General features: G+C 40.7%; 1 protein-coding gene and 1 long non-coding RNA gene across 3 annotated transcripts; both read left to right on the top strand.

Annotated features, from left to right (window-relative positions):
- Positions 1-567: 567 nt before the first annotated feature.
- ptpdc1a (protein tyrosine phosphatase domain containing 1a) lies at positions 568-17,623 on the top strand. 2 transcript variants are annotated; one of them, XM_020086277.2, is made up of 10 exons: positions 568-785; positions 5,656-5,750; positions 8,033-8,204; positions 8,502-8,582; positions 8,725-8,843; positions 10,989-11,126; positions 11,820-12,937; positions 14,122-14,307; positions 16,425-16,535; positions 16,623-17,623. In XM_020086277.2, the coding sequence occupies exons 2-10, from the start codon at positions 5,666-5,668 to the stop codon at positions 16,731-16,733; spliced, it is 2,121 nt and encodes a 706-aa protein (XP_019941836.2). In that variant the 5' UTR covers positions 568-785; positions 5,656-5,665; the 3' UTR covers positions 16,734-17,623. The 2 variants fall into 2 exon arrangements, with proteins under 2 accessions (XP_019941836.2, XP_069369619.1); XM_069513518.1 differs by lacking the exons at positions 568-785; positions 5,656-5,750 and adding an exon at positions 7,565-7,891.
- A 1,206-nt stretch (positions 17,624-18,829) lies between these two features.
- LOC138405381 (uncharacterized) lies at positions 18,830-22,049 on the top strand. The gene is made up of 2 exons (XR_011239113.1): positions 18,830-18,933; positions 21,194-22,049. It is a non-coding gene; the product is annotated as an uncharacterized lncRNA (long non-coding RNA).
- The last annotated feature ends 12 nt before the right edge of the window (positions 22,050-22,061 follow it).

The raw sequence follows: 22,061 nt of genomic DNA, 5'->3' as shown, positions 1-22,061 counted from the left end.
TTGTCTTGGATCTAAACTGTCTCTTGTTCATTATTAATTCACAAGTATTCTTCAAATAAGAAGATGATTTATTCTAATGATAGAAAGAAAAGACAATTGTGGGCAGCACGATCTTCCTCTGGGATGTGGACTCTGAACAGAGTCTATTTTTATTATCAGAAAGAAATGATAACCTCATATGTTTATACATATCCTCTAATGTGTTAGGATGTCAATTGGACAACTCTACATAAGGATTAGAAGAATCGTGTGTGTAAAACAAAACGTCTTTCAGAACCAAAATGTCAGTATGAAATCAAATAATGAAAGAAAGGCAATTATAAGAATACTCTAAAATAATGGATTACTGGGATCATATAAAGTATTGAAGAAAAACTCACATAGAAATGAAAAATGAATGAGAAACGAAAAAAAACAAACATACAGATGCAGAGTTGTTGCAGGACTGAACAGAAAACAGCAGCCTACAAATAAAAGCAGATTCAATGACACAAAGCCTTCGATTATTAACATCTCCAGTTTCCAAAGTGTTAAAACAGCAGAATTAAAACCGCTGATCGCTTCTGGTGCTGTGGTCACGTGACGCAAGTTCTGCCCCACATGACAACATGTCAGGTTGCTAAGTTAGCTCGTATGCTAGCTGTACTTAGCTAGCCTAATGATGTGGCTCGTGGGAAACCCCGGCCTGGTTCGTGCTCGCGACAAAACAAAACGTGGCTCCGTAGAGATGAAGTGACTGTGTCAGAAACCTGACAGACGGCGCAGGAGTCCGACGACAGGCGACGGTAAGTTATCTCTCATGTAGCATCGATGCTAGCTGCGGTTAACGCAGAGCCCGCTAAGGTAGCTAGTGCTAATTAGTCGTGCAGCACCCAGCGTCACATCACACTCAGTGCGTGGATATGGTGTTTGTGGAGGAGCCTCGTGACTTTCAGCTGTGACACAACAACAGCTGATGATGTTTCACTTTTAAAATGTGCTCCACTGACACTTGAAGAGTGTGAGCCACGCCGCCTGTCACTGCCTCTCCTCCTCCTCACACTGCCACACAGTTGGGTGTGTACTCCTCCTCATCCTCCTCATCATCATCATCCTCCTCCTCCTCATCCTCCTCCTCATCATCACGTCTTAACTGCAGCTCGAAAAAGTGATCTGTGCTGCGACTCTAATATTCTTCACCCTCAGCCTCACTGACACAACAGTCATCTATTTCCCTTAGTTCAGTCATGATGCTGAATCCTCAATGCTAAATGTTGTTTATATATATCTGTATCAAGTGCTTTGCAGCACAGGTTACCGCCATTCACACACATTCATACAGTGCATCTATGGGCAGCACTTGTTCCATGAGGGGCAATTCGGGGTTCAGTATCTTGCCCAATGACACTTCGGCATGCAGATGGGAAGACCAGGATCGACCGCTTTCCCCCCTCAGCCACAGCCACCCCAGCTAGATTCTAGTCATTTTAGAAATCTTACTGGTTGCTTGTTAACATTAGAGCATCTTACTGGTCTAGTGTTGCAAGATAATTAACAAATATCAATCAGAGTGACCAGACACTGCACGGTGGATTAATGTGTGATGCTGCACCTTATAGCCTGGTACTGCATCAATGTTAATAAGTAATGAGGAGATACAGGAAACACATGCCTACATTTATCAGTGTTAAGAAGAAGTAGTGAAGGAGAGACAGAACAAATATTCATAGGACGGGGTTCCTATGTAAACAGTAGTGTATACGTTTAACATGATGCACTTTTTGAAATGTTATAGAGGTGGAAAAAGGGAAAAAAAGCTGTTTTAATTTTTTCAATTATTTGTTGCTATAATTCTTGAAGGAAAAATGTTGCTCTCTGGTTTCTCCAGTGTGAGAATTTGCAAATGTGTATCGTTGTAAATCATTGTGAGTGGAATATTTTGTAGATTTTGGATTATTGGCCACTTCTGTGAAGTTTATTGAGCATTTCCCCACGTGTAGGATTTAATTGATTACATAATCCATTCTAAACTAATAGAATACATCTGTAATGAAAATAGGAAATATACCATGAATAGTACAGTTTTTAGTTCTTGTTCATATTGACCTGTGGATAGACCAACATATCTGGGTTTAAGAATCATTTTTTGAAGACATGGCTGTAAATCTGCCTCTGTTATTACATTATTTATGGAGAAATGATGATTAACAGATAAAGCACTTCCAGCCATTGATCAGGTTTCAATCATGAGGCCTTCTAATGGAATTCAGGAGCTCGTGGTTACAATGTGGAAAGTCATGTACACAGTGCTTGGTGTGCACGTGGTTAAGTCATGAGAACACCACTGATAGATAACAGCAACATGGACATTAATATTAACATTGTGTCTAACATGACCCCATTTGAAGGCAGCATCACACCACACCACTAGATTTCGAAGTAGACGCTGATAACCAGCTGGGATGTCAGGTTAGAAAATATTAAGTAGCTCATTGAACCCTCAGTGGAACTGTTTGGGGTTCGATTCCGCTGATTCCACTGACACAGAAAGCTCTGCTGTAGTCTTGTGAAGGCTGTTTCTGTCTGTTGTGTGATGAGGATCCCTTCACACACACGTTGTCACAGATTAAACATGGTGTGGAGAGCACCAGCTCGTCAGCCATATTGGTTTTTTTAGCACACTCAGTGGAAATGACTCTCACATCCTACACTCATGTCTGAAAGCATCTCTCAGCCTTCACACCCTTGTTCTAATGACCAACACACTGGCTTCCCAGTGGACATGAGCTTATGGATCAGCCACGATGTGAGACATGTTGTGAATTCCCTGATTAGCGGTTGAGTGGAGAGATTTATTTATCAGGAGCTTCCTAATGCCAAGTGGTGTCAGGCTCCAGGCGAACCGACCGCTGATTTGATTGGATAGTCTTCTTTCCGGCTGTAATGTTGGACAGGCTTCAACCAGTGTCATATCAGTTTGTAACAAGACGTGTGGATTACAGTGTAGAAGTCCAAAAACTGTGAGGATGGAAAAAGTCAGGCTCTAACTTTACAGCATCAATTATTCACTGACAGCAGTGGCCTGTACTACGAAGCAGGGTTTGTGATTAGTGAGATGACTTTAGGTATAAACCTGGGGTTTTAGGGTTACAACGGTGCTTCACTTCTTAGCATGGTAACTAGTGCTGCACACCAAGCATGCACCTGTAGTTCCTGATAACAGATCTGTCAACAGCCAGACTACTGGCCAATCAGATCACTTGAAAAATCAGATTTCACACGAAAGCTTACAGTAAATTAACAAATGATAAAGAGCAGCAAATATATTTATGTCTGTGTTTTGTTGAATTAATTTCTGTCACTGCGGCTCAGAATAACACAAGGAGACTATGTGATGAAGATTGGAAATAAAACTTGTCTAATGTGTTTTGTTTGACAAATTATCCACACACTGGTAAATGTGAAAACATCAGACTTTAAGTGCTTGTTTCTTCTTGGGCAGCAGCAACAGTCAAATCAAATGTACTTTATTGTCCCATAGGGAAATTTGTCTTGGGCCAAAGTTCTACAGCAGCTGATTAGTTTACATCACGTAATCATAAAATCTGTTTAACATCTGAAAAAGAGCAAAATTATTTACTCAGTGAAAAACTCTGTACTTACGTACAAAATATATTATTGTCCTTATTATTTGTAGTATTGTTTCCTAAATCTAAAATGCAGTTCATCTCAAATTAGTTTGATTTTATTGTGATGATCAATGAGTTGCTTGCTAAAATTCCAAGTTCATTCATAATATCTACCTTCTAATGCCACAAATGTCTGTTTGTTTTTCTGTTTGTGGAACACTTATCTCACAAACGGTTCATTTGCTGGCTTCACAATTCGTGTGTCTTTTATAAATGGCCCAGGGAAGGGCAGTGCCAGGTTCCGTGCAATTTGGTCATGTGATACGTTCAATATTAATTAAAATAGAATAAACAGGCCACCCGTGCTCAATCAGTGGGGGCAGGGCAGCATGCCAACTGTCAGTCTGTGGACAGAGTTGAACATGTCGTCTTAACTAAAGCAGTGGTCGGCACCTGCGTCAAACCATAAGTGACTGACCCTTGATGGGTGCTGATCTTCATCATGGTAGCAACATTCACTGAATCACTTCTTTTTTGGCAATTTGTCTTCAAAGTAAAAGCACAATGTTTGTTCTGTTTCTGCAAATGGTTTATTTTTTACTAGAATTACAGAGCTTTTATTTTGATAATTTGTGTTCTTGGCTATGAAGGTTGTGTCGATTGCATTACAGACCTCTAAAATAGCTGGCATGCAATGTATGAAAAAAAGATTACCTCTTTAGTAGATCATTCAAACTTATAAACCACATGTGAACAGACAATAAAGCAAATTCACTTTCATTTTTGAAGCGAACTCAGTAGAATGATCTCTATTTAACTCTGCTCCATAGACAAAGATCTGCCCGTCCCCACTGACTGCTACAGAGTGCTGGTTGTTATGTATTTGAATGTATTGCATGTCCATCAAACTCGACACTGCACTTCTGGGCCAGTAAGAATACACATGCCAAGTCTGAAGGCGATAAGATGAACGATTAGCGGGATATGCGTTCCACATACAGACAGACCTTTTTGGATGTAGTAAACACCCCTCACAGTGCATGCACAATGCATAATGCCTTTATCAATACATATGGAACTTTTACTATATTACATTGGAGAAAATTATATTTTAAAAACTATTGTTTTTCTTACTAATGGGCCAATATAAATTAGAGGGAAATCAAAATCTAAAAATCTGATCAGCACTTTCAGGTCGTTTTTTGATTTTAGTTTAAAAAGCAGTTACAAAGTAAAGCATTAGTCTTATATAGACTCCTTGCTCTTAGCCAGAACACTTCCTAATTGACTTTATCAAAGAGGAAGGAGAAAAGCAAAGGTCAGGGAATCGTTTGGCCATCAAAAAGTTAGCAGGTGAAGAAAACAGGCCCTGCTTAATTGTTAATGGACCACAGTGAGGCAGAGAGCTGTGAAGGTGCACAGTTTCATTCTTTCAACACCAGTTAGCACAAGCGCTGCGGGCCATTGTTGCTCTGGGTGTAACATGAGAAACGGTTGGTCCCTGGAGTTAAACCGACACTCTGGGAGATGTATGTGACACAACGGTGATATCAGACTACATAAATCACATGTATTGGTGGAGTATAGCTCTAAATCGCTGGTGGATATGTTGGCCTGAATAATTGATGGCTGCAGCCTTGTGAAAACAGGACAAATCATTACTTACCGAACTGGGTGTTGAACTGAACTGGGTGTGATGAGGACACTTCAGTGTGTGCTCATCGTGAGGCTTCTCCACGTGCCGTGCGTGGGTCTCAGATGTTCTCCCGGCTCCCGCTGTCATCCCCGGAGCACGCCCACCTGCTCCCAGAGGTGCAGTGGTCAGTGACACGCAAGCTGCTGACTTGGTGGCTCAGTTTGCACGTTTCCCTCTCTCCCCTGGGTCGTCCTGCCAGGCAACGCCGCTCACGCTCCTCATATCTCATTTGTGTGCGCACCTTGTTTGCACTATCAGCACAACCAAAGCTTGTGCTTGGAGGATCATTTGTTTCTCCTCCTGTTTTGTCTTTCATTTGCCTCTGACACAATGTTTATTCACACCTTTCAGCCCCCCTGCCATGGCAGCTGGTGTCAGCGTCCTGAGTGACCGGCCTTACTCCATGACTGGAGCGAGTAGAGAGATCAACACAGAGATGGAGACAGGTAGGACAACGCACAAAAAACACAAGGGATACTGGGCGTTTTCATGCTGACGACTCTAGACTTGAAATGATTTTTGTGAAGGTACAGTTATAACTTAAAATTATATGAAGTCAAACCAGATTTTTTCTATAATGTGTGCTAAAAATTGGCTGGTCATTTTTAGAAATGAGACACAACCACTAAGGATAAACACAAGGTAACTTTATTACCTAACAGCTGCTTTATACAAAACAGATATTTTTGTCATGAAAATGTCATCATGTGATCTGAAGTTAGGTTTGCTGTAAATAGAATCTTAAAGTCTGAAAGATGGATTTAGTTTACTGACTAAAGACTTTATGAAGGGATCAGGAAGAAGAAGAAAAGGATCGTTCGAAAAGAATTTAACAAAAAAGTTCTTGTTGTACTAGAAAATATTCCTGTCTTTATTCACTTATTACTTTAAAATAATGCTTTTATTTTTAATAAACAGCAAATTTAGATTGTGTTTATGGTAGCTATGAAAAAGCAAACATTTATTTTACTGACCACTGTAAGTACCATTAAGTTAATGTTGTTTTTTATTCCAAAATGAGCAAATTCAATATGATGTGATTCTGAATATTAGTTTTTCCAAAATGAAAAAGTCTCTTTAGTTTGTGAGTGAATTTTATTTGTCTTTGGCCACAGAAATATTTCAATTTATATAAAATCAAAATAAATGTAATTTGCGAGAAAATAAATAATTTAGCAGTAACAAATGACTGTGAATTATAAAAGGTTGATCCTTGTCGATAGAGTATGTGCTAAAGTTGTTATTGGAAAGTGATGGAACGTGTCCTATGTTATACCTTAGTCTGCCATCGGGACGATTATAATCAGTTTGATGTGGCCCTCCTGATGTTTGTTCAATTTCCTGACTGTCTTCAAAACTGGTGCTTATTAATATATTATTATAAAACACACACACACACACACAATCTGTTGTCATATTATATTGACATATATTATAAAATATTCTCTTGAGTTCAAATATCTGAATCTTTGAATTATCCTGACGCGACTTTTCTAAAATATTCCATCCCAACAGGTAAAGGAGAAGAGAAGTGATGAATGTGATTTTTTTGTGGCCCTAACGTATGGAGCCAGTCCTCTCATGCTTTGTGTAACTGCAGCACCTCTCTCATCTTTGCTGTTTGTGTGTCTGCCGGCTGCTGCTCCTCACTGAGACGCTTCTGTTGGAATAGCTGCTGAATTTTTGAGTGGGCTTCAAGCACAATGTCTATGTCACAGTTATATGGTTGTGTCTTTGTGGATACAAGTTGTTGGTCTTAGAAGCAAACAATTGAAGTGAGAATGAATGCAACGTAAAACAAATGTCGTAGATCCAGCTGGTTCAAATAATCATACACAATGATCAGTGTCACTCTGCTTGGTTGGCTTGGTTGATTCCTCCACTGTCAATGTTTTTTAGACCATAGGATAAAAGATAATTGACAAATGAAACCCAAACATGTTTCATTTTAACAGTGTTTATCGGGTTATTCAATCAAATGTTACATCTCCACACATGGCAGATTGTGTTATGTAAACCACTTGGTTGTAGCTGGTCCAATCAAAAGCAGAGAAAGGTGTTTCACTGTAAACACTGGTCGACGTTGTGTTGTCAGGGCTCTACACCTCCAGCTGTTTGGCCTTTTAAACACATCCAGTCATTTTACAGGCTGTACGTCAGATCTGTGTGCGTGTCTGTGTGTTCCATCTATGCGCCTCCCACTGACGACTTTGGAGATGGTTGTCATGGTGACACTTCAAATGCTGCTGATGAACCGATTTGTTGTATTTGCCTCTCTTTGCCACCGGGTGATTGTTGTGCGATGATTCACCCTGGGCGCAGAGCTGTTGAGTCAGGACGCTTTGTTCATACAGAGCCGCTCACAGCTGTAAAATGCAGCAGCACAGAGGACGGCTCTCCTTAGCTGGGGAGATGATGGCGAGCATGAGGAGGCATGACCGCAGGCACTCTGCCGCGGACATAATGCTGAAGGTCCTGCAGCGCAGATGCAGTTCTGTCCTGGAGGTCCTCTCCTCCTCCCACAGAGTCATGGTGGCCGTCAGCTTGAACCAGCCTCAGCCTCCCACTGAACGCAAGACCCGGAGATGTAACGACAAAAGAATGACCTAGTGTTTTAGCAGTCAGGGGTTTTGTAATGCCTTGAGTTGGAAGGAAAGCGCAAAATAGTACTGATAAATACTGTCAAATTGTTCTTATCTTTGTTTTTTGTTGTATCTTCTTTCTCCAGCCAATGTGAGGGTCCCCACTGCAAAGTACACCAAGATGGGGGAGACCCTGAGGCACGTCATCCCCGGTCACATGCAGTGCTCCATGGCCTGTGGAGGAAAAGCTTGTAAATATGAAAACCCCTCTCGCTGGAGTAGTGAGGAGCAGGCAGTCAAAGGGCTCTACTCGTCCTGGTACGTTTATCTGTCTCACCACCAACACACACCTCATGTTTCTCTTGCTGTCAGTGCTGCACTCGTTAGTCACTGACGTCAACATCGATAGTTACACGAAAAGTCAATACACTTGTCCTGGTTGTTGCTCTACACTGTCATCATGTTACACTGGAACAATTAAACATGACAGAGCTTTAGTGTGTGTGTCTGTGTGGTGTTTTATAACCTGAGCTCTTGAAAGTGATGATGTTTGCTTTGTTATAAAATGAAAGTATTGATTTGGATTGTTGAACTCATCATTTTCTCCCTTTGCAGGATTACTGACAACTTGCTAGCCATGGCAAGGCCTTCCACTGAAATCATAGAGAAATATAATGTAATTGATCAGTTTCAAAGGTACAGCGTCTTCTTCTTTAACACATTGTTGGAATTTAAAACTTACAACGTTGTTGTGAATATATGTGTTTTGTTGACTTGTGGTGGTCTGTGCTGTTGTGTTTATTACTCTGTTCACTGCCTGTCTTGTTGCTGTACCCAGGTGTGGTCTGAAGACGGTCATCAACCTGCAGCGGCCCGGAGAACACGCCAGCTGTGGGAACCCCCTGGAGCAGGAGAGCGGTTTCACTTATCGACCTGAGACTTTCATGGAGGCCGGAAGTGAGTCTCACCAACACACTGTTAACTCTCAAACAGGATACAAACCTGCTGTATATGCATATTCAGTGTGACCTAGAGACCTGGTAGGTGACTGAATGAAAAGAACAAAGTCCTGGGTGTGTTGATTTCATATGATCACAGGGATGTAATAACTTTGTATTGTAATTATTAAGAAAGCTCATGCATTTATTCCTCTAAAAAAAAAGAAAGGATGGAGCTCTTGCAGCCTGTTACACCTTCTGTTCATTAATTGGAACTACAGATATTTTAACTTGTCTCTTTTAAACCAAAATACATCACTATATTTAAAGGGTTGCATGTTACTGAACATAGTTTCTACCTACTGCCTGATGTAGATTTGACTGGTATTTTCTTCTCCATAACGTAAGAGTACATGAAATATTGATAAGTAGACAACAGTTTAACCCCTTTCTCTCAAATATCTCATATCTTAATATAATCTGTACAAGATTTAAGTACATTTAACTACATATGCACATTTCTGTTGGATGCATCTTGGTTTTCCCGAGGTACACTCAAATCTGTTCTGCTCAGATCCAAACAATGGTGGTAAAGCCCCTTGGTAACTGTAGAAAACATCAGAAGAATAGGAACGTCTGCACCTCATCAGTTAGCAGCAACAGCTAGCGAGCAAACAGCTGACCTTTAATTAATGACCACCCTCGCTCATTCAGGTCATTCAGTGATTGACCTGGTCAGGGATCAGGTATGATTGTGTGTGTGTTGAGACTGATGTGTTACATGGAGACAAAGGACTGTCTTTAGTGTAACTTCACCCTCCATCATCACAGGCAAAGATTTTGGCAGTTAGGAGGAGTCAAGCTTACATAAGCATCATGGACAGAATATTACATTCTTACAACATCTGGCTGGAAGGTATATTGATTGTTTTATCTGATTTAAGAGCCTGTGAAGTTGCAGAGTCCCAGGGCTGGACCAGTGAGAAGAAACTGAATCAACTAACAAGCTAGCCTCATGCCTAATCGTGTCCTTGAGGTGGTAGACTGACAGTGTTCCTTCTCACTCTGAACTGAATGTTTGTCATTGAATACCAGTTCTATTCTTGTATGGAAAAGATTGTCACAGCGTCTGCCACAGTGGATTCTGTGTTTACATTGTCAACTGCTTTGGATGCTGCTGGAGATGTTTCCTAGCAACAGATTTACATATTAGTGAGGACAAATATTACTTATATCATATATATATATTATATTATCTGAGACCTGAAATGATATTGTGAATGAGCCCTTTCCATATTTTGAACGAGGACTAAAGAATTGTGGTGTAAGATGCATAGATTTTATTTTCCTCATTACCAAAGATATTGTGTTTTGCCTTCAACATGATGTGGTCTCCAGTAACCAAGTAATTACTGACAGATTCCACGTCTGTGAGGTCTGAGGAGGGCTGCAATCTAAATTCCTCTCCCTAACAAGCTCTCTGGAGATTTTTACACCTCTTCAAAGAGTCAGCTGCCTGTTGCCTGGTGTTGTCTTTTCTTTGACACAAAAAGACAAGACTGCACTTTAAACACTGGCTTGTTACTTTATCACACTTCATTCTTCAGTTTTATGAACAAACAAATTAGCAGAGCTCACCTCAAACAAGTCTTTTGAATAATCAAGAGTCATTTTACGTGAGTCACATAAATCTGAACTGAATGCTGTCGGATGAAGTTAAAAGGCTGCAGCAGCACTTGGTAAATTCACTTTAACATGTATTATCTCAGTCGCCACCTCTTCTGCTCAAAGTTAAAATATTATGATTTTATTATGATTTAATAAATCAGGAAATACTGCAAAAGAGCTTATTTTAGGTGAACGATGTCTCTCCTGAAAGAGCTTTGTGAAATGATGTTATTAGAGAAGAAGTCTGTGATCTCATCAATGTGAGCATCAGGTGGCATTGTGGGTAATGTAGGCACCTGGTTTTGTCAAGAAAGAAACATTTACAGAATGAAAAAGATGATCTCTGTTCTTGCTGCTTCAATTATAATCCTGATTTTGAACTGTCCTTTGTGAGTCCAACAGTGTTATCATTACACTGCTACGATGAGTAAAACATTTTATAACTGAATGACAAAAAGCTTTAACTTTAAACTAAAATCTCTGTTGTGTGTTTCAGTCTATTACTACAACTTTGGCTGGAAGGACTATGGTGTGGCGTCTCTGACTACGATCCTTGACATGGTGAAAGTCATGTCATTTGCCGTCCAAGAAGGGAAAATGGCAGTTCACTGCCATGCTGGTCTGGGAAGAACAGGTTCGTAGTCCCAACAGTCAAATCCTCATTTATGCCAATTACAATATCATAAGTTTATATATGTATATTATATATTATATATTATATTATAAGTTTTGTATTATTGTATGTGTCTGTGCAGGTGACAGCTGTGGCCTGAGCATTATGTTTTCATGTGTTTTACACTTCTCATAATAACAAATAGATTGCAGAGAAGTTTTTTTTTTTATCCATTGCTGGATTGTTTAGGTGTGTGCAGCGCTATTTGCCACATGCACGCTATTGTACATAAAGCTTTTGACTGTCCACGCAGACAGTCTGACCTCAGTGTCAGCTGCAGTTGCAGTATTTAATGCAGCTCTCATACACAAGAATTTCTCTTTCACTCTTTAGTCTGTGTACCTGTCAGTCGGAATCTACTACGTGTGAGAGTGATGTGCGAATTCACGTGCACCCCCGCTTCAATGAATTATGTGGGAAGCACTGATAAAATAATCAATTATAATTAATTATAGGCATATTAGAATATAAAGTGATTAGAATTAGGTGATCAACGGTCAGTTTGACATCACTACACATGTTTTTGGTTGTAACTGAAGAATTCATACACTTATGGCAAAATACACTTAATGTCTTCACTTTGTGGACTAAACTGCAATTTAACTGGTTGGTTGTGTTGTGTTGTACAACAACGGTTTACTTCTCCTTGTACAGGAGTACTGTTGGCCTGTTATTTGGTCTTCACATCTCGGATGAGTGCTGACCAAGCCATCCTGTTTATGCGAGCCAAGAGACCCAACTCCATCCAGACCAGAGGGCAGCTGCTGTGTGTCAGGGAGTTTGCCCAGTTCCTGGTCCCCCTCAGAAGCATCTTCTCCTGTGCAGAACCCAGAGCGAGCGCCGTCACTTTGTCCCAATACCTCACCAGGCAGCGCCACCTGCTGCACGGCTATGAGGCTCGGCAGATGAAGAACGTGCCAAAAATTGTCCAGGTGGTGTGCAGGCTCCTCCTCGACATCGCGGCCAACAGACAAGCAGTGATCGAGCAGAGGTGGCTGGAGATCCCTGACCTCACAGCAGAGGTGGAGAAGACTGTGTCCCAGCAGGCCCTTCAGCAGCTGGGGAAGGAGATGAGAGGGAAAGGGATTCCTGTCCCACCTTGTTTATCTCATCCTCTAAGCTCATCAGCTCTGGAGTCCAGACCCTCGCATGATCAGCCTCTCACCAGTGATAATGACCTGGAGTCTCTGTGGACGCAGCAGAATGTAGAAAGTCCTCTAAGATCTTTGTCTGACAGCAGGAGCCTCAGCTACAGTGATAGTGTCCTTCACAAACTCCCACCACAGAAGCACTATTTAGGAAATCTGAAGAACATCAGCCCATTCAACTACCTGCTCAAACATTCCTTTTCTCAAAGCAGCCTTGCAGCCTTAAAATCTTCTAGACTGTGCAAACTTTCTCCTCAGGACATTATCAGCTTTCAGGACCCAAATACAGAATCAAAGCAAGACACTTGGTCTCCCTTTTTAAAAAAGCAGTTACATAAGGGGCTTCAGAGGGCTACCTCTTTAGATCTTATAGAGCAGGGACGAAAATCCCAGCGTAACGCCACACTGCCAGCCTTATCAACCCTAAACAGAGGTGGAACCAGTGAGGAGCAGCCAGATGTGGAAGCATCAGCTGGTGGAGCAGAGAGAGGGATTGTCACAGAGGGTCCCTTCATCACCCTCCAGACTGAGCTGGCCCCAGAGAGCAGACGCCTGCTGGTGGCCAAAGTCCTGGCCGTGCAAGTGATGGACAAAGATCTTACCTCCAAGGTCTCACAGTGGCAGGTAGGCTCCTCCGTAACAAATACACCACACAGTAAAATAAAGCAATAGAAAACTTTACTGTACTGTTTGACTGGAAAGTATTGTTTATTGGTATGATGCCAATCTACCTATCTGCAGTTTGAGGGTACACTGTATTAGTCCTGCATTGATTGCAGCACAATATTGAGCCACTGAGAAGACTTCATCTCACTCAGTAAACCAGTCAGAGCTCTAAGAGTTGAATATGAGATCTGTGGTGTGAGTTATGTGAAGCTGCACCACCAGCGTGACGCAGTATGATATCATCGCCACCACACTTTTGATTAGTGAAAATAACGGTGAATCTGTAACATCCAGGGCTTCACATGATTCCTTTTAGACACCAACCAGTAGTTCAGGGAAATGAGTACCCTGTTGTTCTCCATATAACCCAAAAGAAGAAGAGACAAACTCCCCCTGGTCTCCAAAACTGCAAAAGAGGATTTAAGATTCAGAGCTCATATTTAATGTTGGACTATTGTGTAAGGATAAAAAAAAAAAAAATCCCTAATAGAGTTGTGTATGTGATATTTTATTTACATGTCCCAATAACTTCTGATTAGTGATAGTGTGTATTGTTAACATGTAAAGTGAGTGCAGATCAGCAGGATAGTGAGGAGGGAGGACATGCAGTAGGGTATTTGCATGGTACAAGGTACATGTTCCACTGCTGCAAAACGTAGTGGAGACCGGACAGTTTGTGAATGCATGCATTGGGGAAAGTATTAATTGACCGGAATTGACTTGAGCAAGATTTAGTCTGTTTGAGGTTATAAATGTCGGTTTCATTACATTTTTGGTTATTTGCCCAGCCCTCCTCAGAACTATAATATAATCAGAAGTCAGAGTCAGAATCAGAATTTCTTTATTGATCCCAGGGGGGAATTGTGTTTGTTACAATTGCTCCAAGTAAAAGGTAGAAATATAGCATATAAAAATATAAAAGAAAATATGAAATATATACAATATTGTGCGTGCTGTACATTGGATATTTAGTTAATCCAATATGACAAAGGATAAAAGACAAAAAGTTGGAAAATATAAGAAAGCGACCAGAAGCGACTGTAACACTGATACAATGTGATGTGATATAATGTTATCCCTAATTAAAAGCTGTATTGTTTGAGTCAGCCCACTGTCACACTGCTCTCTCCTGTGATCTGCAGACAGAGCTGAACTCCAGAGAGGGGGCATGGGAGAGGCTGTGCATGGAGACAGATCCTCTGGTCCTCTCCGGTCTGATGTGGTCGTGGCTGGAGCAGCTTAAGGATCCTGTCATCAGCAGTGAGGATATAAAAGCTCTTAGTGGGAAGAAGGTAAACCCACAGAACGCCCTTGACTCTCTGGAAAAGGTACAGCATCACTGACAACATTCACCTGACACACTGTGGTTTCAGCCAGCTGTATAACTCAGTGTTGTAAAACCTGATTGTGGAAAAAAAAAAATAATCCTGAATATTTTGCAGTTTTAATTGTTATTCTTTAAAGGTAGTTTATACCGAGAGAATAATAATCTAATACAATCCAATACACCAGTTCAGAAGACATCTGATAAAGATTTAGACAGTTTTGTAAAAAAGTGTTTGAACAAACTATCTTGTGTCTGTATTTCAAAGCTACTGACAACAGCACATCTGTTCACAGTTTCACTGTCCAACAACAGTACATTAACATTTCAATCTGCATGCTGCCATTTTCAATCAACTCACTTCTGCTCATTTGACTGGACCACAGCAGTGGGGCCAAATCTATAAACACAACCATACATGACTGACTGTCACCTTTGATCGGTCGGCTGAGTGTTAGAGTTCCCTCATTGGCTGTTGCTCTTCCAAAATCAATTGGTGGCAATAGTTTCTATTAAATCAGCAGGAGACACATTTGTCACTAGATAAACCAACTTTTCCAACTTTCTGGACAAACCTTAGCTACTTCCCATCAAAGACAGGCACCACTATCACCCCACTCTGTTCAGTGAGTGTCAGAGAGGCTGAGCAGGAGTTTGTAGAGGCTGCGCATGGTGACAGAGAAATAAAGACAGAAAATGTTTCACTTCTGACTTCCTCTCTGAGTTATCATTTTGCATGTGAATACATCCAAAAATCCCAGCCAATTAACTTATGTGTGTTGTGATTTTATCAGACAACACTGTGGTTCTAAAATCTGGGATTTTGCATTGCAGTCATGAAATTAATGAATTTCCACACAACAACACCATGTACATGAGAACAGCTCTATTGGGAAATTAATTTATATAAAATACTGACTGTATATATGAGCACAGAGAAAGGAGAATAGAAAAAGTCTGAAATCTACTGACATGGGGCAGGGTGCACATACAACGTGATGATGTCAAAGATATTTTCAGCATGTTATGTCATCTAGCAGCATATTGACCATATGAGCATATTGATCAAACATATACTAGATGTGGATTTATTTAGTATTATTCTCGTATGAGGAACAGTTGTTTCATATTTTTTAATTGGGACAAAGGGGCAGTAAGGCTTGGAATATATTTTCAACTGCAGTATTGTATAAAACTGAAAATTATGAAAAGTAATCTGCTGAAGTTCAAAGTTGCTACAGTTAAATGATGGGAAACGTCACATGTACAGGAATGTAAAGCGAATATCAATTATTTGCCCCCTCACTGTTGTATAAAACATGTACATGAGAACAGCTTCGTTATTTATTTGAACCAAATGAAACCTTCTGTCTCTAACCTTAATCAAAGTGATTTTGTTGCGTATTCCTAACCACAGATGAGATACAGTTGTGTTCTGTAAAGCCAACATACACCACGACCACGTTAACCTGCGGATATTCATATAATCACACAAAAAAACAGCCTCAACCTCTGAACATTATTCAGCCAGTTATACAAAGTACAAAGTGTTTTCGCTTTGCACTTAAAGGTACAGTGTGTAGAATTTAGTGACATCTAGTGGTGAAGTTGCATGTTGCAGCTGAACAACCCTCACCTCACCCTCCCCTTCCAAACATGTAAGATAACCTGTGGTAGCTTCAGTTTTCATAAAATCTAGTCTTAAAAACATGGCCTGCAGATAGGATCTAAATATAAAGTATTTAAATGTACAGGGCCCATTCTAGGGTAAAGAAAACAACAATCCATACAATTCTGATGAAACACACTAGTGAAAACATCATGAAGATTATTTTATATTCAATTTGTCCCAAAAGATCCATTTCATACTGAACCTTTAACTTGTGTGGAGACAACAAACACAGGACTATATTTTTTACATTTACCTGTAAAAAGTTTTGAATATGGTCTGATGGTCTATAGTCAGCTCTTACATTTGCCAAGCCACGAGAAATATAATACGCTGTGTGATGCTGCCATGATTTATCATGGACTGTGAAAACAGTTTTTTATTCATATATTTTATGTGATACTGTTATTGTTTGTAAATTGACTGTGAAAATGTTCCTTCACTGATCACAGGGTCACCGGCTCACTTTACTCTGCATCCTCAACTGTGCTGCTCATCTCCTGCCAATGCCTGAAGAGGTGGAGACCAGTTTCCTCAAGCAAACAATCAAAGTGTTTACCAAGGTGAGTTTCATAAGATGCTGTATATTTATTATCTCAAGGGGCATATTTGTATTGCATGAATGTGTTTATTTATTTATTGATCTCCAGATTGACCCTGCCTCAGAGAAGAATGAGTCTTTATACACGACACTTAAAGCAATCCTGACTCCCATTCTTCACGAGCTGCGGGACAAAGCTGCGGAGGTGAACGAAGTGTGATGGGTCAGTCAAGAGGGAGAATTCCTCATCTTTGGGCATTATTGTATTTGAAGCCAGTTCCTTGCATCAGATTCTGCTGATTTTGTTGTTCTTTGAAGCGCTTGTTAAACTCAAAGCACTGCCATCCTCCGTTAATGTGCCACTGTGCTCAGTTTGAAAGTTTGTCGTCTATTCTCTTGTAATATTTGTGTACCTGTTTGTTAGTGGATAGGAAATGACCGAGGCATTCTCGTGATATTAATGTAAATGTTGTCTAAATGTGTAACTAAGCTGTTACTGCTTAAATGCTACTGGGGGGGGGGGAGGGGGGTCTTATTTAAACCAAAACATGTTTTTACACTGTGCAGATGCTACGATGTGTCTTATTTATTCAGATCCTTTTTGAAATGCAGAGACTAGTTGAATAACTATACCCTGATGACAAGCTGCTTTGTTCCTGTAGAATGTAAGCCGCAAGCTTTTTTTAGTCAGATGCAAACTGTGGCTATTGTTATGGCAATGCAAACACACCAGGCCACACTGCATCTGCTCTCCAAATCAAACACATGTCCTTAATACTGTGTGCACCGGAGAAACCTCTCACTGTTGTACGTGCATTTGTAAAACATCAATCTGCCTCCACTACTGCATTTAGCAAAATGTCTGCCTCAGTGCACTTGCGTTGGTGCATGTGTGTGAGCTGCCTCTCTCCTCACCCATCTTATTCATGGATTCAGTGTAACGTGGTTCTGCTGACGCACGCTGAACGTGGAGCACTGATGACTATTATAATGGTAAAAAATTATATTATTACGAAGCACATGAGACATAGTGTGGAGACCTTTCAACAAGCACTATTTTTCATTGTTACAGTGGCCTACGTCTTACACAATTAAACACAACTGACTGCACAACTGTGTCTTTGTCGTCTTCACCCTGACTCAATAGTTCAGCTTCCTACTTTGACTTTTAAGATAACATCTTGTTTTTCAAAAATCGTAACTTGGATTAGCAAATTAGGACGAAAAGCTAAACTCAGAAAGTTTGTGTGAATTGTTTGATTTCCATTCCAGGATGTGGACAATTGAGTGTTTGACTTGTTTTCTGAAAAAGTCCTTTAGTATTTAAAAGTTCTGTAAAGCTCTCATGTATATTGTTGATGTAATATGTGTTAAAGTCACCAGCGATCAAAACTTGATGGAACATCTGAGAATAGAAACTCTGACAGTTACGATATGAACAGTGTAATGGAGGATGATAGATGATAATGATGTAATGAGTTTTAAAACTAGATAGATTGTCTGAATGTAACCAGCCCCATTCAAATTACTTTTTATTATCCCTTTAAGTGTCCAAGGAGATTTAGTATGCCTCAAAACCAACAACGGAAGCCTTCCTCAGCATTCAGGGTTGAGGGACACCGCTTTGTTCCACACCAGACATCCAGGGCCTGAGAGCTGAGACTGACCAGAGCAAATCGCTTGAATTTCTTAACTCACAGTTAACGTCACTGTGGACGACAAATCTCCCCTGTTATGCTTTTTGATCTTGAAAATAGATCCATTGACCATGACCACTTGGGTGGCTGTGGTTTAGGAAGTAGAATAGGTCATCCATGAACCAGAGGGTTTGTGGTTCGATCCCTGGCTCCTCCATTCTGTGTGCCGTCTTTGGGCGAGACACTGAACTCCAAATGGCTGACTGCAGTGTGTAAGTGATGTGTGTATGCCGCACATAGATGCAATGTAGGAGTTTGTGTGTGAATGGAGGAATGGAATGTAAAGTGCTTCGAGTGGTCAACACTACAGACCGCGTACAGGTGAATCTATACCACAGACTTTATGTAACATAAGTCAACATGTACCTTTAGTGATCCTCGGTAGAGGAAATTCACAATTGACAGAGCAGCACAACAATGAAAAGACAATTAAAATGAAATTAGAAATAGTATACACCATATTTAAAATATCCAATAAATACAAGGCATTACTGACTGACAAGGTGTAGTGTTACATTCAATCAATATACTATAAACATTAATATAACCAGGGTGACACGTGGAACAGCGTTTTATTCTTTACAGTAAATCTCCATTCATCACGGCGCACTGCTGTAGTGTATCCTCCTAAACAGCAGGGGGCTGTACTGCGCCTCTCGCTGTGCCCACAATCCACGAAGAAGCAGCAGTCAGAGGGTGGAGGAGCATTGACATGGCAGACAGGTGGGTAGCCTGGATTAATCACACGTTTCTTCAACATCACACCTTAATGCTTGGACGGATATCACTTAAAAGAGCTTACAGTGACAGCGGCTGCTATTTTGTAGAAGAAGAAGCGGCTGCTCCACTTGGAACCGACGTTCGCTTTTCTGCCCAACCATGCTGGAACGTGCTGCTAACTAGCTGCTAGCACGGTACGGTTAGCTAGAGCATGTTGTAAGGAGTGGTTCTCTGACGTCCCGGGCGGAGAGAGGGGAGCTCCGGGCTGAGCCCCTCGTCATGAGTTGCCCCGCTGCGTGAAGTGAGACTCGGCCGAGGTCGAAAGTGTCCGGATAAGATGCGGCGCTGCTTAAATGCTCAGTCACGTTGGCTGATTGCTGGAGCCAGCTAGCATGTTAGCTCCCACTGTCTGTTAACAGCAGCCGGTCCTAGTACGAGACAGGGACGGTTTCTGTCCAACGGTAGAACACGTCGATACTCACATCTAACTGTGAACACATGAGCAGCCCTGTGTGGAGGTTATTTCACATGGCTCAGTGTTCCTCACACAGTTTGATCTTTGATTTTCCTGCTCATTAAGAAGCGATCTATCTCTCAAGCTTACACTGTTATGTTGAGCCTATGACATATAAATATTACCTGCTCCTCCTGTGTCATATTGTAAATGGGATATCTCTGCGGTTTGGACTGTGGGCCGGACCAAATGAGATATGTCATTGTTGACCTTTACATGCTGTGATAGTGTATAGATGAAATGATTCCTGCATGACGCTGTCAGTAGATTCATAATTCAAGTTATAGTAGGATGCATATTCATCTGAAGAGAATACAACATCTTCCTATTTGAGCTAAAACAGAAAGGTTGTTAGTTTTGATTCTGCATTGTTTGATTCATCGAGCAAAGAGGCAGACTACTGTCTGGTTCCATCTTCTCTCTGCAGAATGTGTTGCTTTTCTTTAAATCACTTGAATTTAAAAATCTGATCAGATAATTAGAGCTCTGATAAAACCAGCAAACTAACAAATCTGAGAAATGATGCAGATTTTGTTATTTATGGACTACAGAGTTCATTTCCCTTTATGTAACTGTAAACAAAACGCTGAATTGGAGAGATAATGGTATATGTCATCAGTATAGTGAGGAGATGACAGTTAACCTCACCTATATTGGAGAGGAATTGAATAGAGGGCGTGTAGACCTGGTTATAGATACCTGAACGTCAGTAGTCTTTGACTCAGATCTCCGTGGACAACCATAAACTCACTAAAGCCCCTGAGCATCTGGCTCTTGTCTGCAATGGGAATGGATTCATTCATCTTTGACTCCATAGTGAAATGACTCTGCAGTAGACATGGCAGTGAGGGAAAGGAGAAACTAGGGTGGCAAGACAACGAGGTGAAAGAGCTTTCTGGTTTGCTCGTGATGTTGAACATGATGCACCGGTAAAGGCAAACTCCTCTACTGGGAATGAGAGGAGTCAGTCGCAAACGTGCTCCCATTATGTGTTTTCCCTGTTACTGAATATATTTTAAATGATCCTTTTGACGTTAGTATTAATTCCTCTATTTCAGTGATGGGCGAGCACCACCACTATATTCTCGAAGTGCTCTGCTTCAGTCTGAAAAAACAGCCAAAGCTTGAAGTTGCATTAGTAAGAATACTATAAATCCCTCAGTCTCGAACAACACACACCAGTCACTGTGGCTGCACGTTTTAATTAGTCTTTGTCACCATCAGTACTGAGGACAAGCACCGGAGCACCAGCTGCTGTCCATGGTACTGATCTTCTGTACTGTTTCTCAGATTGGCCTCCGTCATGTTGGTGTGGCTGTGTGTATCTGAAAGTGACATCAAGCAGACGGCAGCCCGACCTCTGTGTAGTGTAGCTTCAGAAGCATTTTTGTCTAATTCAATGTCATCAATGTAATGAATCTGAAAAAAGGTCATATCCCTAATTGAAACTAATCATATTTACCTTTAAACACTTGAACTGAAGGATCCAACACAGTGCCAGCGAACACCTTTGTCTAAACACCAACGACAGCCACACGGATCCATCATCCCCCTGGTATAGAATGTTTAGGGTGTAGTCATCAGTATGTCTCCATCTGCAATATTTTATTTAAGCAAGAAGAATTCATAAACCATTTGGAATCTTTTCAAGAAACTTCACAATTGTGTTATTCAGAAGGTGAAGTATATTTAGATACTAAACAAGAGGACTCGTCCCAAACCACTCACTCTGTTTGCCTCTGTTCACAGATTCAGCTGATGACCTGAGTCTGGACGTTTGGAGTCGTCATCCCATCGCCTAGTGCAGCTCACAGCTTTGTTTTCACTATGGGCTGAGGTAGTAGGTTGTATAGTTTTAGGGTCACACCCGCACTGGGAGATAACTATTCAACCTACTGTCTTTCTCAAAGTGACAAACCCACATCTCAGTCCTCACTGCATGGATTCTGACTCCTGGTTCCCAGACAGCAGAACTTCCTGTGGTTCAGCTCAGCAGTGTTAGTTCCAGTCGCTCACACAGTGTGAGGTAGTAGATTGTATAGTTGTAGGGTAGTGATTTTGCCCTGTTTGGAGATAACTATACAATCTATTGCCTTCCCTGTGGAGTGACATCTCTCCTGGTATGAAATGTGTAGCCTGGTTAGCTAATCAACTATTTGAATTTGTGATTTCTTTCACATAACCTTCAGAGCCATTTGGACTGTAAAGTATATCCGTAAACTAGATTCATTTTTAAATGTGTTAATGTTTCATTTTCACATTTACTCTTATAGATTGTGTTAAATATATGGGATTTGCAGTCATATGAATGTATTTCTGAAAATGTTTTTTCATTAAACTCAATTTAATTTGTAAATCAAAAATCCAAATCATTACATACATTATCTCAGACACATTTCATAGTAAGGTCTAGATCTTACAAAATTATAGAGAAACCCAACAGTTCCCACAATGAGCAAACACTTAGTTGAGAGAAACAAAGTCATTAACAGGAAGAAACTAGCAGGACCAGACTGGATGTCTGCCTCGACCGCTTCAGATGAACGTGAACTTAAACCTTCTGTTTTGTCTGCAGCTTTATAATAAAACAAGATACAATATGAAACACTGTTGTGGG

Source organism: Paralichthys olivaceus, chromosome 2, assembly GCF_024713975.1.
Source record: "Paralichthys olivaceus isolate ysfri-2021 chromosome 2, ASM2471397v2, whole genome shotgun sequence".
Lineage (NCBI taxonomy): Eukaryota > Metazoa > Chordata > Actinopteri > Pleuronectiformes > Paralichthyidae > Paralichthys > Paralichthys olivaceus.
Note: the sequence above shows the minus strand (reverse complement) of the source record. Positions and strands in the feature narration are given on the sequence as shown.